Source organism: Camarhynchus parvulus, chromosome 4 (assembly GCF_901933205.1).
Source record: "Camarhynchus parvulus chromosome 4, STF_HiC, whole genome shotgun sequence".
In the NCBI taxonomy this organism is placed as follows: Eukaryota; Metazoa; Chordata; class Aves; order Passeriformes; family Thraupidae; genus Camarhynchus; species Camarhynchus parvulus.
In genome coordinates this window covers 44,559,222-44,577,859 of record NC_044574.1, presented here as the reverse complement: position 1 = coordinate 44,577,859, position 18,638 = coordinate 44,559,222, and the positions used below count along the sequence as shown (strand labels likewise).

The 18,638-nt window shown below is 38.6% G+C and overlaps 1 protein-coding gene across 2 annotated transcripts in view; it reads left to right on the top strand.

Annotated features, from left to right (window-relative positions):
* Window positions 1–18,048, top strand: part of PPP3CA (protein phosphatase 3 catalytic subunit alpha) — a 171,038-nt gene extending 152,990 nt beyond the window's left edge. For both annotated transcript variants that reach the window (XM_030947627.1, XM_030947626.1), the window contains exons 11-13: window positions 6,458–6,542; window positions 10,333–10,430; window positions 16,303–18,048. In XM_030947627.1, coding sequence (XP_030803487.1) covers window positions 6,458–6,542; window positions 10,333–10,430; window positions 16,303–16,496 — 377 coding nt within the window. In that variant the 3' untranslated portion in view covers window positions 16,497–18,048. The remainder of the gene's footprint in view (window positions 1–6,457; window positions 6,543–10,332; window positions 10,431–16,302) is intronic.
* The last annotated feature ends 590 nt before the right edge of the window (window positions 18,049–18,638 follow it).

The following is an 18,638-nucleotide window of genomic DNA, read 5'->3' as shown; positions in this document are numbered from 1 at the left end:
ATAGATGATAGTACTTTGATTTTATTCTGAAAAACCAGATGGAATTCCGTGTTCTGCATTGGCCACAGAGTGCGGACATGAACAATTATCTTGCAGGACTTGGGACAAAGACTGAATTATTGAAACTGGTAATCAGTGAAGAGAAGAAAACACCTGTTTGAATATTGTGCCCAATTTTTTTTCCTCATGAAATTTAAATAAGTCACTACTGTGTAATTAAAGTAGTGTGTGAAATTGTGTGGAGGCATACGATGAGTAAAAACTGTGTCAAGTTAAATACAGTAGCAACAAACCATGTGCTTAAAATCCTTGGCTCAAGAAAGCTCTTAAGCACAGGCTGAAATCCCACTGATTGCAATGCCAAAGCAAAGACTTTATGGGACAGATTTCTAAATTAATTCAGCCTTGGCTTAGTACTGCCTTTTAAAGTTGTACTCTAAGCTTCCATTGGGCATAGACAGGCCAATGCCTATGTACTCTTTTTCTAAAACTTTGGAGTGTCATCATTCCCATCCCCAAGTTACAGTTCAGGGGCATGTTTTCAAAAGCAGAATCAGAAATAGGGAGGTGTTAGGGGTCTTGAGCAGCAGCTCTCTCCAGCTGTAGGAGGTCTCTGTATGTACTGTGTTTTTTCTGAGAAGCAAGTGAACCCCCATCCCACCTCCCTGGGAGTTTTCCCATGGCACTGCTCCACACCTGGAGTTTGCAGCATTGCAGGTGTCTGAGCAGGGAGACAGGCTGGAATGCTCTGGGCTCGCATGTGTGTGTACTGTGTAACAATATCTAACAGCAGTAAAGTTTCCTTCCAGCTGAGGAATAACTAAACCATTCCTACTGCTGTACCACTAATACAGTTACCTAAATCTGCTCTCAGTTTTATTTGTATGAATGATTTCTCTGTGTAAAACATTATGGTAAGGAAGATACTAGAAATGTAGTTGTTTTTAGCATGTGTAGCTAAAAACCAGAGCTGGCATATGTTTGTGTCTGCTTTCGCAGGTAATCAGTCCCCTTGGAGCTGTAAAATGGGCTCTGTGGCATTGGTACTGCAGCTTGCTGTGGGCTCTCACTTTTACTTACAGCCCGTTGGACATGTTAGGCTCATGGGGATTGTGCACATGGAAGAGACTGAAGGATTCTGACACAGAAGTAAATTTGAGGTTGATTTAAGTTTAAATGGAAGCTGATATCTGTAATGATTTCATAGTGGGTTCTGATTTCTTATCTGTGCAGCAAACAAAAATTCTCTTTCTCTCAAGTTGAGTTCCCTCTTTTTTTTGGTTTTAGTTTGGTTTTTTTTTAAAGCCTTGCCTTTTGGGGAAGAGAAGTACAAGATGTGTTTCATTTGTTTTCTCAGTGAAACAGACCAGAATGAATACCAGCTTAATCAAGGCTGTTTCTGTAAGGACTGTCTGCTGACAGTCTTGTAGTGGCTCAATATTTCCACTGTTCTTCCTCAGTAATTGCTGTCCAGCTTCCTTGGAGGACTAGTCCTGTTTACCGGCTGATTTTTTTTAGCAGTATTTCCCATAGTAGGAAATGCCTGATATCTGCAACAGCAGATGCATTTTGTTTTATGGAATGATTCTTAAAAATCATTGCTATTTTTAGATCATCAATAGTTTTCAGGGCTCGCTGCTGATTTCCTTTCTCTCCTTGCAGTTTGAACATGCCCTGACCTGGGTTCCCACATGTAGTGAGAATGGTCCATCACTATGGTTTGCACTGATCATTCGTTACCTTCTTTTACATTTTCTTGCCTTCTGTCTTCCCCTCTCATTCCTTCCTTCAAAACAAAGCCCTATCAGTATTGCCTGACTTCACTGCATGGTGTTCTTGTGAGCCCTTTTTTATTTATTATTATTTTTAGTTCTGAGTCATGTGTGTTGCATCTAGCCATGAGCAGGATGCTCAACAGCATGTGTTCCTTTTTTTTTTTTTCCCTGCCCCCTCACTGTTTTTTCCCCCCTAAGGAAACACATCATGGGGATCTGATCAATTTGTTGTAGGCAGTTTCTGTGTAAGCTTACTGTGAAAAAAGCCTAAATATCATAATGCCCTTTATCCCATATGTCCCTGCTGGCCTGTATTGGCCTTTGGGTTTCACTCACTTTAAAAATGAGAGAACATGATAGGTCAAGTTTCCTTATCTCTGATAGTTTCCTCTTGCTGTACTTTCTCTTTTCTGTTTGCTGTGGTGGTTGCAATATAATCTGATCCAGAAAAAAATGTCTTGGGCAAATGTTAGTTCATGGGCTGTATGTTTGTGCATCAAACATATCACTTAGCAACAGGAGCTGCAAATACCTCTACCTAGCAAGCATGCAGTCAGAGTTCTGTTGTGTTTTAATTAGCAACATTTCTGGCCTCATGCATTTGATTGAATAAACTAAACTGCTAATTAAAAGGGTACAATAATGCAATAAACAATTTGACACAAATGCACTGCTTGCATGGTATGCATCCTTACCATGATTTGGCATGAAGACACTCCTAAATTATCTACAATTTTTTTTTTGTATTGCCTTCAACAATGTAGCTCTCAGCCTTCTCACAGAAAAGCCACTGTCAGAGCCATTAGCTACAGCATTTATTCCTTTGTTGGAAAACAGCTTCCCAATACAGTGCTGTAGTTCCAACCTAAAGAGAATTCCCAAGTCAAAGATCTCCTGCCAATCATAACCTGGTCCTGCTGTGAACCAGTAGTATGTGACATTTGCCACATCTCAGTACAGTAACTGTGCCTGGAGCCAGCTCAGCAGCAACTAACAGAGACTGAGAGAGCCAAAAGCAAGGGTCTTGTCCTTAGGTCTGTTACTTATCAATATCTTGATACAGACCTTCATGGTACTACCTGATGAGAGTGTCTTAGCTTGCCAATGAGTTGATTTTTAGCTGGGAGAGAAACGGAGGGGTTTTCCCAGTGGTTTGCATTTGTTCTCCTCCAAACCAGTAAGGCTGGGCTGCAGTGCATACTTAATTTCTGTGAGTTGGTGACAGAGTGGCATTTTAATGTAATCTTTGTATTTATTATTCACTCTGTGATTTGGTCAGATGTGGTTGCTTCCATGCCCAAAGCATTTTCCTGTGAGCTGCATTGCGGCACATCGGTGTGCTCTGCCTCTGGACCAACCTAGCAGCTTGCACTAGGTGCCCAGTGTCCCCAGAGCATGGTGCACTTGTGCCTGGGCACCAAGAGCTGCACTTGTCTTGCCTTCAAAGAGCTGATTTTAAAATGCAGTACCTTGCACGGTGGTGGCATTTGCTGCCTGAGAGCTGCTGGAGCATTTGGACAAAGGGAGGTGTGCAGCAGGTGGCACAGATGCTCTAGGAGAGGCAGACATGGCTGTGACAGTAAGCTACCCTGTGAGAGAACTGGAGCAATCAGTTTGACCCTTTTAACAAAAGAGGCATCATCACACAGGCACACCCCATATGGCCAGGGTGGGGCTGGTTTTGAGAAGTGATTAGCTTTATCAAAGCAGGAGAAAGTCTGTGTTGGAGTGGTGGTGACACCGCTGCTGGTCTCCTGCCTGCATGTTGATTCCCTGAAAAACCTACTAACAAGGCTTTCAGCTGAAAAGGTTTCTTTTTTTTTTCTTTTTCCCCTCTCATTTTCAATCTGTTTCTTTCCTTTTGGATATTCTCTGCTTAATTTGTTTCTTTTCTGTTTTTCAGACTTTACTTAAACATTACACTTCCGTTGATGTTGTCAAATGTTCTGTATTATTTTTTATTTTCATTCTACAAACATCACTGATCTTTTTCTTTTCCCCTCTTTGGAATTCATAAGAAGATCCCATTTATGCACAGAAGAAAGGTATTCAATAAGTTGGAAGGCTCAAGTTTTATTAATTTTCCTAATGCTTAACTACATAATATATATGAGGATACCAGTGAGAGATTTGGGGTTGACTTTTTTACTCAGCACTGTTTTAAATCTGTTCAAGCCTACGTCTCAGAGTATTGTCAGCATTTACAGTCTTTTTTTTCCTTGTTGTGCTTCTTAACCTGAATATTTAAATTACCTTTTATATTAATCCTTCATATCCAGCTTGCAGATTCTGTGTTTTGATAGCAATCCAAAGTCCAATAGAACTTGTTAAATCACTGAAGTAAGATTCAAAGCTTTTATATTGCCCCCTAAATAATTTTTACACTTCAACTTTATTCTTTTTTTAAAGTTCCTTCATTCAAAAAGAGTTTGTTTAGATATTGGAATATCTTTTCAAGATATTTTCGAGCCTAAATGAGTCTATGGTTCCAAGAAAAGAAGGTAGAATCTTAAGAGGATATCAGGCAATGTTTGCAAGGGCTAAAATTAACCCTTTTACCTATAGCCAGTTCTCAGGTTTTGACCCATTTACTTTCACATAGGTGTGTGCTTAAGTATAGCTCAAGTAATTCATCAGGATTTGCAGTAATAGTGAATTTCAAAATATTAAACTAGACACACTTGGAATGCGAGTCTAAGATTTATGTATAAATAGTTAAGAAATCCACATACTGTGAGGTTAGTGATATTCAGTCAAAACTAACAGAGCAATAAAACATTGTGAATATCAGGTGCATTTGTTAATAAAGCCAAAGAGGATAAATAAAATTATTTGTAATGTTTACTAAACATATGTCATTTTCACATATTTGTGACACATTAGGAAATTTAGTGGAGACCAAACTCTAATTTTAAAGTATATTTTTTTAGTAACCTTTATGTGTATCAGTGAGATAGAAAATACTCCCTTTAGCCTGTTGTGTTTTATGATTAAGAAAAGGTTTTTTTTCTATTCCTATTTTGTATTTAAGTGTAGGACATTATATTTCACTTCAGTCATAAATTACAGTTCCAGTTTTCAGTTGTCAAATATCCTACAGTCTTAGTTGCTGTTCAGTTTTTTGAATATCCTTTTAAGATACACCAGAACAGTGTGGACCTGTAATAAGCAAGCAGGGATTGTGATCCGTAGGGGTAAGAAAGGAAGAAAAATCATGCTCAAGTGTTTTCGGAATAGGAAAGGCTGAAAACCATGTCTTGTCTGTCTTGAGAGTACAGTTCTGTGAAATCATAGTACTGAGGCAGGAAGTACCACTTTCTGTTCCTGGAGAACCCAGCTGAATCAGTGCTGTTTTGTTAAAACTTTTCATTAAGCTGTTTAAAGTATATTACATTAATTCAGTTACAACTGAATTACAGCTGTTTCTCCCACTTTTTATTGTCTAGAATTAGACATTTATGCCCAAGTGTTCATATCTCTTTTTATCTTTATATGTTTTAATATTTGCTCTATATTTTTATCTTTATGTGTGGGAGATTTGAAAGCCATCATTCTGAGTATCTTTTAAGGAGAGAGCTAACTTTATTCCACCTAAAACCGGGACAGTATCCTGGTATATCATAGCAGGTCCCACATTTTCCAGTACACCATCACCTTTCCTGGTTTTGGTAGATAAACACACAGATATCATTCCCTTAGTCTATGGGCTATCCCTTTAAAAAGTCCATTGAGTTCATGAATTCCATGACATTGAGCTCCTGTCATTACAGTTTTTCAGGGCAGGAAAGATGGTGGGAGGTGTTGGATTGTTGCACGCTGAAGCCAGTTCTGATTCCATCGCCACTTGTCTGGTTTCATCCAAGCATATTCTTCACTAATGTTGTCCTCCTCATTTTTACCCCTTTCTACTGATTTAGATTCCCTGACAGGCTCTACAAAATGGATCAATTTGTTAGGATTTGAAAACAGAAATTTTCATTTTTGCCCTTGAACTCTGGAGTAACAGAGAAGGAAGCGGTGCTGTGATGTGTAGTGGTGTCTGAACAGGCAGTTGTCAGGCAGCATCCACACAAGTCAAGGTTAGCCATCCTTCAGAAACCTTTAGGAGAAATCTTCATGATGTATGTGGTTCTGATTGTGATAATTAATGAAACTGGCTTTCTGAGTATAACAGAACATTTTCTTGGGGACGTGGAGGATCCTTTGTAATAAGTCCTGTTTGCTTTTTCCATTCAGGTGGTTCTCCCTTGCATGTACAGATTTTTATGATGCCCAAGTAACAAGTACACCTGAAACTCCGGCAAACTGTAGTCTGTGTTGCACTATAGCTTTTTTAAAAGGCAGAGTATTGCATGAGTTCACAAATTTCAAAGCAATTGTGATTTTGAGCAGTCCATAGCAGTGATTAGGAGGAAGTTGCTCTGTAGAACTCTTTGCCACTGGCCAGCCAACACAATCCCTATCATCTCCTGCTCATTTCCAGGACTCTGTCCTTAGGTTTTATTATCTTTAAATAATTTTTAACTAAGAATGAGAAAAAGTGTTTTCAGTTTTGATTGCAAATGTGGCTTATTTTGGCAAACTGTAGCATTAATATGACATTTCTTGTATTTAGTGTTGAAAGTATTTAGTGATAAATTGTTTACAAATCCCTATAACAGTTCTTAATATCTTTTCCATAGGTGCAACAGCTGCTGCTCGAAAGGAGGTTATAAGGAACAAGATACGAGCAATAGGAAAAATGGCTAGAGTTTTCTCAGTGTTAAGGTAAGGCTTTATGCTGGGTTAGTTTCTTTAGTGTTGAATGATATCTTTGAATGGTTGCTTAGAGCACTCAACAGTTAATCAAACAGCAAATTTGCTATTTTAGTATACCACCCAACTGAGTTCTACTGCAGCCTTTTAGAGATTGTTTTATTTATGCAATGGTGCTATTTATTTTGGCTCTGAATAGTCTTCTTCAGGGCTTTTGCTGAATATGAAACAAACAAAAGACATCAGCAAAAAAAATTCCAATTACCATTTTAAAAAACTTTTACTGACCAGGTGTGCTAATTAACTTCTAGCCCCTGTGAGGCAAGCGTTAAATGTGGGGAAAGGGTATGTTATACATCGCCTCTCATTAAAAAAGAAGTCAGCTGTCACACTTTGTCACCCACAGATGTTGCTACAGCCACGAGTAATGATGACTAAAGATGAAAGCATTAGGGTCATTTACCTAGAAATCCAGGAAACGGTTGTGCAGGCAACAGCAACTTGCTCCTTTGGGCTGCACTCCACCAAACACATGAACATGAGTAACTAATTGCTACCCAATGTTTAGAACTCTCCATTTGATGTCTCTGAGCAGAAGCAAAAACATGCTGTACTGTGCTGAAGTTTAAATATAGAAAATACAGTTCTCCCTCCCTTTCAGCAAGTGATTTTTTCCTCAGGAAGCTGTGTGTTGGTCTGCTGGAGTCAGTTGATGGGATTATGCTTAGTGAAAAATCATGGGAGTTCTAAAACATTTACTGTTATGATTTCATGATTGATGTAAGAAGAATAAATAAAATAGTTACTTGAAGAATCCACTATTTAATTTCAGTGGAAATGTCCAGCTTGCTTGCTGTGAATGCAGCATGCCAGCAGTGGGTAGGTTCTCTGCAGGGCTTTGCATGGGCACAGCAGCTCACCCACGCCTTGCAGCATAGCTTCAAATAGCAAACTGAGATGCAGGGCTTTGTACCTGGAGATCCCAAAGTATTACAACAGACTTACTGGTGATGCATGAGCTACTTCAAAGTGGTGCCCATAAAAAAAAACAGGTTGGCATCATGCCTTTTCCCTAAACAAGATGGGGGAGCAATCAAATGTTTCCACCTGCTTCTCTGTACCAAGCCTGGCAGAGAGCCTGGAGGTGGCTGCTACCACCTTCATAAAACAGCACAACTATTTTCCTCTAATGATAGTTGAGCAAACAAAGTTTGGGAAACTTGGCTTTCTCCCATAACCTTGAACCACAGCTTCTGGATTGACTGTATTCCATTGTGAACCACCTTTTAAAATATAGGATTAGTCCACAAGAGTTGTGAACTTTATTAAGCAGAAGGATCTGAAGTTGCATGATCAGCTCATATATTTGGAGTTGTACAACTCACAGATGATTGACATCAGCCATGTGTCAGACTTCTTCAAAGGTATCTGTAGGGCAGAAGGTTTTTGATGGTTTCAAGGATGGAAGAGGGATACAGAATAATTCCTGCATGTGCTCTCTCTACAATGATACGCATAAGTCTCAAACCTTAAGTCTACCGCAGGCAAAACCACCACAGCCTTTTGCAGCTCTTGATTCTTGATGGCCTTGAAAACTTTGCAGGAAAGACTGAAGATGAAGAGTAATTTGTTCTCCCTTAGCTTTAACCAGCAAATAGAGCACATCCTCACTGTGATCCAAGGCATGGTCAGCAAATAAACAGGTACCTGCAATGCATGGTTTTGGTGACAAGTCTTCCAGGGGGATGAGTGACATTTCATCCCAGCCACCACTGGGATACCTGTTATCTTTTTTTTTCTGAGAAAGGCTGATTCTCCTCAGCTAGGTGGCAGGCTGCTAGGCAGTAAAAATTTCACAAGGTAATCTTGCAAATACTGTTCCTGTAGAAAAGCCTGGGATATTTTTTCTGTCTTGTCAGCATAATCCACATAAGACACAAATGTCAGGTAGTTGTGTGTAACCCTAGGAAGAAATCAGCAGTGCCACCATCTATTATCTGTCTGTATACCAACCTGCTCTGGAAATCTTTGAAGTTCCTGTTCGAGTCATCGTGTTTTATGAAGTTTATTTCACTAATTCTTGAAATCTTTCTGAAAGATTAGCACCTAATCTGACCATCTGCAAAGAACTTAGTCATCTCTTCTTTGGGCTGCAGTGGTCCCTTTCTTCGAGGATGTAACTTGAATGTAAAGCTGAAATAATTTCAGCCATTTTAGTGTAAAAAATTAGGTATCAAAATAGTGTTGTGTTGAGTTTCAAATGTTATAAATGAGCTTTGATGAAAATAGATATTGTAGAAAGTCTGGCTTTAGCTAAATGGAAGACTTCGTGATTCCTTGTCATTGACTCTCTCCAACTTTGTTTCTCAAGTCTGACTTTTCTTTCGGTGTATTTAGACTGGAAGGAGATAAATAAAATACGTAATCAGTCTATTATCCTTTTGTTAAAATAGAAATAAATTACATCGAATAGAAATGAAGGAACACTGAAGGCTAAACATCATGGTATTTGTGACACGCATCTTTCTTGTACACATTCAATTTAAAGATAATAAAAATACAGTCAGTGAACTTAACCCATGAGGGTAAAGCTAAAAGTACCATTGCAGTTTAATTTAAAAAAAATATATATATATGTAATGTACTGAATAATTGAGAGAAAGCAAAAGCTTTGCTGTGTAACTGTTGATGATAAAATTACTGTGTTAATTCTGAAAATATTTTGCTCTTACGTTAGTTTTAATTGTTTGGGAAACTTGCGCAACAAAATGGTCACAATTTGATTTTGACTATTACATAATGAAAAAATGAGTGCAACACAAGCAGAATTATTTTCAAACTAAAAATAGAACTGGAAGAGTATACGTAGTAGGTAAACAAGAGTTGTTTCATATACATGAGTTATTCAGGGCATGTAGGTCCAAAGAAAATTGTAAGTAGTAGAATTGCTGAGAGACAGTTTTTATAGACAAAACCGCATTATCCTCAGTGAATGTGGAACTAAATTCTGTCTTTGTATTTGCTTCCTCCAGCTTAATGTCATTATATACTTCAAAGTAAAGTGCTTCAAAATAGGTTCTCTTAAGGAATTGGGGTCAGTTTTGCTGCTGAGCAAGTATGTCATCATAGGCAGCATCACAGTCCTTGTAGAAAGCTTTACTTAAAGGCTTCTCTGGATAGAGCTGTTGTATTCCTCTAGCCATATATTTTAAAACTCTATGTATTTGGAGACCAGCAAAGCATATTTCAGTTTCATAAAATAATTTTGTTTAATCCATATTATTTTTAGCATACAAAATTAAGGACAGTACTAGCAAGGATGGAAGTGCTTATTAATTTTAATGAGCGTTTAGCTGCCTTTCTTTAAGTGTCTGGTGGTCATCAATAAATAATGCACCTGTCTGCTAGTGCAGACAAGAGCAAACTAACAGTTTAAGTTGATTCTGGACCACACGGTGTAAAATGCCTAGATGCATTGTTGGCAATTGCTGGTCCTTCTCCTGTCAGATTTGAGTTGACAGATGTATTGTTCCATAGGCACAGGTTATAGTGTTAACTGCAGTTGGAGTTGCATATGGTGTGATGCAAAGGTTAACCATGTACACAGCAGTGAAGGAGCCTTCACTGGTACTGATGTCATCACTAAATTCAGTCTATCTTGGCAAGGAGATTGGAGATGACAGAATCATTGCAGGGCATATCTTAATAGCTTAAGATGTCTAAAACATATCCTGTGTTTTTAACAAAGACATTTACTTACTTTTGGTGGTTTTATTTTTCATTTCTTCTTTAACCTTTGCAGAGAAGAGAGTGAGAGTGTGCTGACGTTGAAAGGTTTGACTCCGACAGGAATGCTGCCCAGTGGTGTGCTCTCTGGAGGAAAACAAACACTGCAAAGCGGTAAGCCTGCTTGCCTGTGTGTCTTGTCCTGTGTACAAAAAACAGTTGGTTTTCAACTGCAGAACCTAAGAAAAGTAACCACAGCTGTCTCAGAAAAAAAAACAACAAAGGACAGAAAAAAACCAGGCAGTTTGTTGTGTTGGAGCGTTTGTGAGCAGTTCATGTAAGGCCACATCTCAAGACTTAATACTTATCATCAATTTTTAGAGAAAAGGGGGGAGGGCGGAGCCCCTGAAAATCAACTGTTCGGAATGGTAGCTCAGGACTGTATGTGAAGTGCACTCCTTCCACAGTTCGGAGCATCTTTTGTTTTTGTTTTTTTTAAAGAGCAGTCCTTGATACATGGAGTACTGAAGGTTCAGCTTAGCTAATGACACTAAAACTCTTATTTTATCTGATTTGTTCTTCCTCATAGAGAGCCACCAGCAGAAAATAGGTCTAGAATTTGATTTTCTCTCCGAGAAATTCTAGGCAACAACATGAGAACAATTCCACTCTGATTTAAGCCCAAGTGAAGGGAGGCTCTTACAAACACAGTGTTTGCCTTGTACACAAACACAATACAGATTGTCAGTTTTATACCAATGCTTCTTGTTACAGGAAATTGGTAAGTCTATGGTAGTGCTGCCTTTGTTTCCTTATGGAATAAGGAGTGCAAAGTGTTTAATTTATTACTTGAAGCTCTCCTTTTTTTTCCTGTGTGTACTACTGTAGAGTATATTGCAGGCATGCATAAAGGTCTCCCATTTATTGAGGTTCTATTGGCAGTAGATGTAAGAAATAGAAATGCTTAATAACCTTGACACAGTCTCAGCCTCTTGTTTTCCTGTTTCCTTCCTGGAGCATTCTTTCTCTGTATTTTTCCCTTTACTGTCTCTTTTATCTAGAAGATTCAGGTATATGGTGGTAAACCTCCTTTTCCACTTTTTTCTCTTCTCTTGTTTCTTGTTGATGACTTGTGTGTGATGGACATAGTAACGTTCTGCTTTGGAAATGCTGCAATATGATTTCACAGGAGGCCTTTCTTAATGGGTTTGTGGTCTTCTAGGTTTTTCTCCACATAGTTGCTTTACATTTGTCAGAAAATTTGGTCCAAGGAAACTGCTATTGTTGCCCTGGCAAAATATTAGGAATAGAAATAAATTCGAGAAAATTGTCAAATGTTCTTGTTACAATGGCTAAAAGGAAAATCTCCTCATACTGCAGTATTCTGGCTCAGTAAAACATTACTATACACAAGCTTCTGCGTTAGTTAATACACAGTACCCCATTCACCAAATACTCTGAAGTTCATATAGTTTCTGTTAAGCACGCATATTGCCATATGTATTAACAGAAAATATGAGTAGTATGTTCTGTTGTGGAAGTATACATTTTAGTCCTCACTTTTTCTAATGTGTCAGTGCTGGTTTGGATCTGGTTATTCATTTTAATTTTTCATCCTAGTTATCATGTTTCCTTTTCTTTTAAGTTTGCGTTGGTTTTGTTCCTTGTTTCTTGGCCATCTCTCTTGGCAAGCTCTGCTGCTTGAGAGGCATAGGCTTACCTTGGTGCATGAGGGTTAAATCCTCTCACTTCCCCATGCAGCAAGATAATAGTATAGATATTTTAGAATATATCTTAATCCATATTTGACATCCTAACTTTAAAAAAAAAAAGTTTGGGTTTTACGTAGGGGGAAACAAGACAGAAAAGAAGAGACAACTCCCTAAAAACTTGATTTCTTGAACTATTCTCTAAACCAGAGAAATTCTTGAAAATTGAAGTTTCTTTTAAAATATTTGCTATATTGGATTGCATTTAATGATTTGCATCAGCTTCTAAATCTCTGGCTGTAAAACAGAATGCATACCAAAGCTGATGGATAAAACTCAAATGAAAGTATGTGTTTAAGAACCATTAATGATTTCATAACAGTGGTAACATAGTATTCATAACATTGCAGCAATCTCCCAGTTACAAGCTCTGCTCTCTCTGACCAGGCTTTGCAACTTTGGAGGTCCAACAGTCAATCTTACATCTGCATCCATTGATTTAAATAAAATATTAGGAAAATGTTGTTTTTCCGAGACTGGGTTGACAAAAATAATGTTTACAGATGGAGCAGACTGGGCAAGGTTGCAAGCAAAGGCCAAGTTTTCTGAGGATCCCATGCTGTGGGGATGTTTCTTTTAGTCAGGAGAGAGAAAAAAATAATTCCGTTAAGTTGTGTATGGAATTCCTTTGCCTTGTACTGGCATCAGTATATTTCAGGCTGATGTTGTAAGTTGTGTGAATTTTTGTGATGGCTTTATGCCATTTTTTGTTCTCTTTTGACAGAGCAAGTCAAACTGTTCTTACTGAGAGCTGGGACAATTATATAATGACCTTTTCAGGTCAGATGTGCAATGTGGAAGACATTTACATTTTATAGTTCTTTTGAGTCAAAAGAAAACTTTTTAAATGTGTCTTTAAAAACTTTTAGTTTGTGAAACTTCTGCTTTAAAACAAACTCTAGCTTAATTCAATCTGCAAATTACTGTTTTTGTCTAAACATTTCTCTGTGTGTCTGTTTTGCCAAAATCCAGCACTTACAGTAACATTAGTGTTGTAGCTCCTTTGCTATTCACTGACTTGTTCTTAGAGTTGAAATCCTCTGCTCATTTTTTCTCATTCGTTTTGCTACCCCTTTCTTCTCTTCAGCTACTGTTGAGGCTATTGAGGCTGATGAAGGTAAATTGGCCAGTCCCCTTTCTGTTGGTGCCACAACAGATAAGGGCTCTGCTGGGTGTATTCATTTTGCTGTAGCTTGTACAGATTGTGTGGGTGTTGGGCTAACAATTGTGGCTCGGTATTAACCAAAATGTAATTGCTTTAAAGGGGAAAGTGTTTTTTTGGTTTTTCTTTTTCTGTTGCTGCTGTTGAGGTTTTTCTCTTTCTGTAAGTTACAAACATGTTGGAATTGCTGTATGTTGAATTAAGCACTGAGTAATGCCACAGGAGGAGATCAGGGAACTCAGATTTCACGGGACATAACTTGGCAGCAGCTCATAAATGCTTTGTGACACATAGCTCAAAAGCTGTGTGCTGGAGGCTGGCTCAAACTATCCTCAGCAATTTCTGGTCAAAGAAAACACATAGCTTTTTATATATTCTCTCTTTTTGTTGTTGTTTCTTTTCTGCTTTTTCTTTATTTATGCTTCAGTTTGTTTCCTTTCTTTTAGGTCACTAATAAAAAAATTTTATTGGTCTTTTGTTATAGTATGGCATGTTTCTGTTTCCCTTTAAAACAACACGAGACATTTGTCTGCAAGATGTCTTCTGCTTCTTTTGGTGGTGGCAGTTTACACACTGGATATTTACATTAGAGCAACCATTAACACAGGCACCATTTTAGCTGCATATAAAGTGACTGGCTGCCTTAGAAGATTTCTGAATGCTCAGTGTTGAAAATTGGTGTTTTGTTGACAGACCTCTAATTTAACCCTTAACAATTTTGAACACTTTAGGTAAAATCTAAGTAACCATGTATTGCAATGTAGATGTTCAATATTTGTTCAGTATTATAAAGTTTTGGAAGAAGAATTTTCAGAATTCCCCTTTAAAACAAAATTCTTCAGTTGTATTTTGTTCTTGCCCCTCTTAAATTTTCTGTGGGTATTTTTTTTTAACTAATTTTAAAAAAAATCTGGTGATTGCTGTCCTTTGGTAAGATGTGCCCTTTGGGCCAGTTGAATTTGTTTTTGAAATTTTTAAAGCAGTGATTAAAATTACAGAACAAACAAGTAAGAGAAAATACAACTGCTTTCTAAATAGCAGTGAGTAAGCTGCTATTTATGTTGGAATTATCTATTCCTATCGGCAATCTCTAATCTGCAGTGTGCATTCTTGTTGACAGTTTGGCTGTTTTCTGTGATTTTCTGTGACTATGTGTTGTGTTTTAGTAGACTCTCAATGTAACCTGCTAATATTCGTTGTCTGACCAGCAACTACAGCAGAGCACCTTCCTTAGTGTTACAGACAACAATGTGTCTACTGGAAATACAATCCCTTAACGTGCCCCCATGCCAGCAACATGCACCCCTCAAGTTCATTCTTGATTTGCCATCCTTGCTAGTTAGACACTGTCACCACAGTCACGACTACTGCTCCACACAGGTGAAGCTTCTGATGGAGGAGAAATTTCACCAGTTCTCCTTCAGGGCTCAATAACACCAACTGGGCTGTGCTGCTGGCAAGCTCCAGGACATGGCAACTGCTTCAGCTTCAATGCAGCCATCCATTAAACTATTGCTTTAAGGGATTGGCATGGGTGCTTGTTAGACGTCTTCATTTTGTAGAAGAAGGTAAATTAAAAGAAAAAACCAACCCAAAAGGCAAACCTTAAGAAAACTTACTGTACAACCTGTTCTGTTTTCACTGCTCCATCCCTGCTCACTTGACTAATCACCATTATCTTGTTGTTTTTCTGAGTTGAAGTATAATACATGTTAAAAACCATGCACTTCACAAAGTTCCAATGAAACATTTGTGAAACTGGCTAAACTAAATCCTGAGGCAAACAGGATCTATCATTTTACACAGGAAAGGTTGGCACAATCAGCATGAAAAAATGCCTTTTCTTGCTCCCCACTAAATACAAGGAGTGGTAGCTTGGTACCAGGGATGTTCTGGGGGTTTGGACGTGTTAGGCTATTTTTTTTAACTGAAGTTACCAGCTTGTCCAGAATCGGGACTCGACATAGGAAGGAGAGGATTTGGGGGTAAGGAGAAGAGAAAAGGGGAGAAGGAATACTGAATTGGATCCCTGAAACTCCCCTACCATTTTCACCTCAGGGAGTTTGCAGTTTCCTGGTACTAAAGCACCATTTCTGCTCTATGGCATGTTATGATAGAGACCTAGCAGAAATTCCAGTTCTGGAAGTGCAGTGCACTGATTTGGTACAGATAAGAGAAAAAAGACACAGAAGGCCGTTCTTACGGGGCTGTGACCTGCTGTTTGCCTACAGTGCTTTTTTTCTCTTTTGCTTTAAATCTAAAGATGTGCAACACTTCAATTAGAGACAGAATAAAAATCGCAGTCTGTGAATACATTCCTCAGCCTGTGGCTTCCTTCTGAGGTTGGTATGGCCTCACCAATGTCACTGCTAAAGGGCAGATCATAAATCCTCAGTTGGAACTTTGGTCCTTTGTCGGTGCATTTCCTGAGCTAAACTGTATAGCTGTTCCAAAATGACAATATCCCTGATCATGTTGCACAGTGCTCCTGCCATTTGACTCAAGCTGCTTTCTAGAAGTCCAGGGTTGTATCAGGGAGGATAATTGCCCCAGGCAATCAACAAGCAGCTCACCTGTGTTGAGAACAGAAGGCAACTTGCTGTAGGGTCACCTCAGATCTTCCCTAGCTTTCATGTATATCCCACAAAGTGGCCTCACCATGTCATTTCCATCTGGAAGTAGCCAGCACTTTTTGCATGATCTTTGGCAGTCAGGTGAGAGTTTTGCCTGATGAAGAGCACTAGGGCAAGGCATGGTGTCCGTAAGGCTGTAAGTGATGACAGCAAATGCCAACTCACCAGCTCACAGCTGTGCCCTCAACATGGTTCCAAAGTGCAAACCATAGTTTCATGTCAGCGTCTTCGTGTTCGAAGCAGAGCCCCAGTGGACAACAAAATACTGGAAGTTGATCGTGTTGAAAACAATAGTTGTGTTGAAAGGGATGGTGGCAGTGAGCCCCAGCTCTTTCTGAGCGTGGTAAGGAGTTGGTGGTGGTGTCAGATCTTCTCGTTGCTGCCTTCCCAAAGAAGGACTCCCGCACTTGTTGCTAAATTGGGGGAAAAGCTGCTGAGAGTTTTAACTTGCTAATTTTATTTTTCAATAATCCTTTATTTAGCTATCAAAGGATTTTCACCCCAGCATAAGATCACTAGCTTCGAAGAGGCCAAAGGCTTAGATCGAATTAATGAGCGAATGCCTCCGCGCAGAGACGTGCCATCCGATGCCAACCTTAACTCCATCAACAAGGCAATCTCCACAGAGACTAATGGCACGGACAGCAACGGCAGTAATAGCAGCAATATCCAGTGACCACTGTCCGGGAGGGGGGGTGAGCTGCAGGGCGCAATGGGGTGGCTGAACGTCAGCACTGGGATGTTCTTGCCTCTGATAATAGCTTGTTTGCTCTGGGGGCCAGGTGTTGGATTCAGTTTACAAAAATCATCAACAAAGAGATCGTCAACTTTAATTTGGTGGGAGGGCGGGTGGGGGAGACACACCTCCTTTGGATATGCCTTTAAATGCTTATAGAAAAATGAAAGCTCATGCTGGTATATATTGCAAAGTTAGGGGAATGAACATGTTTTCCTACTACATTGGGAACGTCTAGCTGTGTTACTGAAAGGCCTTTTATTATGTTACTGGACATGAAAACTTTGTTTAATTTCTTACTAACTATTGTACGTTTACAGTTGCAGCACTCAACATCTACAACATCGAAACATTTTTAACAAAATGTACAAACTAAATAAGGACTATTTATTGATAATGTTTTGCTACTCTTGTCAGACAATGGCTATGAAATAAATTAGGCACTCTTTAAAAATATAGAGAAAAAAAGAAAAAAAAAAAGTTGGAAATTTGTTTAAAATGCCAAAAAAAAAAGAGAGAGAGAGTGAGAGAGAGCGAGCGAGAGCGACAGTTTAATTTTGTACAGATTATGCTTACCTCAGGTTTCTTTAGTGTGCTTCAATGCCCTTCTTTAAATATAACACTTACCTTACTAATTTGGCAGCAATTATCTTTTTCTTTGTTAAAAAAAAACTGGAATAATAACATTTATCTTTTTTTGCTGTTTATATTTAGGGGGGTTTGGTTTGGGAGGTTTTCTGGGGTTTTTTTGGTAAAACAAGTCTTGGTTGTGGCTTGCTAAATTTAAATATTTATGAGTGGTGCATTTTTAAGTATAGTGAACAAGACACCATATTAAGTGCAGTGAAAAGCATCTATATTCTGTAAAAATCTGCCTATGCATGTTTTTTAAGAAAAAATGGCTGTATAGGCCTGTATGGGACTGTAATGCGCTTAGTGGTCTGACTTATACTGGAAATGTATGTATACTGGCGTACTTTATATTCTCTAAAAAGAAAATGCTTAATGCCTTTGAAATTTTGTAATCAAAAAAAGCTTTGAAAAATCTAAGGGGGGAGAGTATTCTTAAAGTTTTTAACATAAGCTTGTCAGTGCACATATAGATGGGTAGCATGTTTAGCAAACCTTGTGAAATTTAAATAAGTTTGTAGTTACATGTGAAATTCTAAATGCATGATAACTGTTAATGTCATAATGGTTTAGTCATTTTGTTCTGTTTTGTCATGTGCCACAAAATGTGTAATTTTTTCACTTTTTTCCCTTTGTATATCAGTTACGGGTTTCAACTGGTTCATTCTAAAAAAGAAAAGGAAACAAAACAAACAGTCCATTGATATTTTTTAACAATTGTATAAGTGCCCAAGTAATTCACTACAGCCTACAGCCTTGCCTTTGTAATTTGACTTCGAAATGTTGGCAATCAAAGCATGCACTTGTAACAATGAAAGAAGCATTTTATATTACTACTCAATAAAAATGTGCATGAACTTAAGGATCCTGCCCTTTCTTGCTGTCTCAGTGGCAGAAGCGCGCAGGCACCACATGCGTGTGCTTCTTGCTCTCTTTTGCTGTGGACAGGAGAGGACTGCTGGGGTAAGGTATGAGTGACTTGTTTCAAGATTCAAGGTCAATTCTTTACCAAGAAATAAACCCGTGTGTTACCCAGCTACTGACTTCTGTCAGTTCTTCAGTTCTGCAGACTTCCCCCAAGGTCTGGTTAGAACGTTGGGTTTTCACTAAAATGAGTGGGATGTAACCCACAAGTAGAGTGCACAAGAAAAAAAAAGCTTTCTGTGTGTTTCCCCCTTATCTGGAGTGTTTGAAAAGGTCAATGAGTATCGTTTACAATGATTACAATTTTATTTCAAATGCTCTCTCTTTTAGTCAGAGAAGAACTGTCAAAGCTCTGCCTTCTCATTTTCTCCCTAACTGTGCTCAGCATCCTTCCCAAGTCCATCATGCTGCGAAGAGCTGACAGATGATGCCAAATGGTGCAATGATGTGGGTATTGCCTTAGCCCTCCTTTCAGGTACCATTATTAAATATAGGCTCAGTGCCTGCTTTCTTTTATGTTTTTACCCC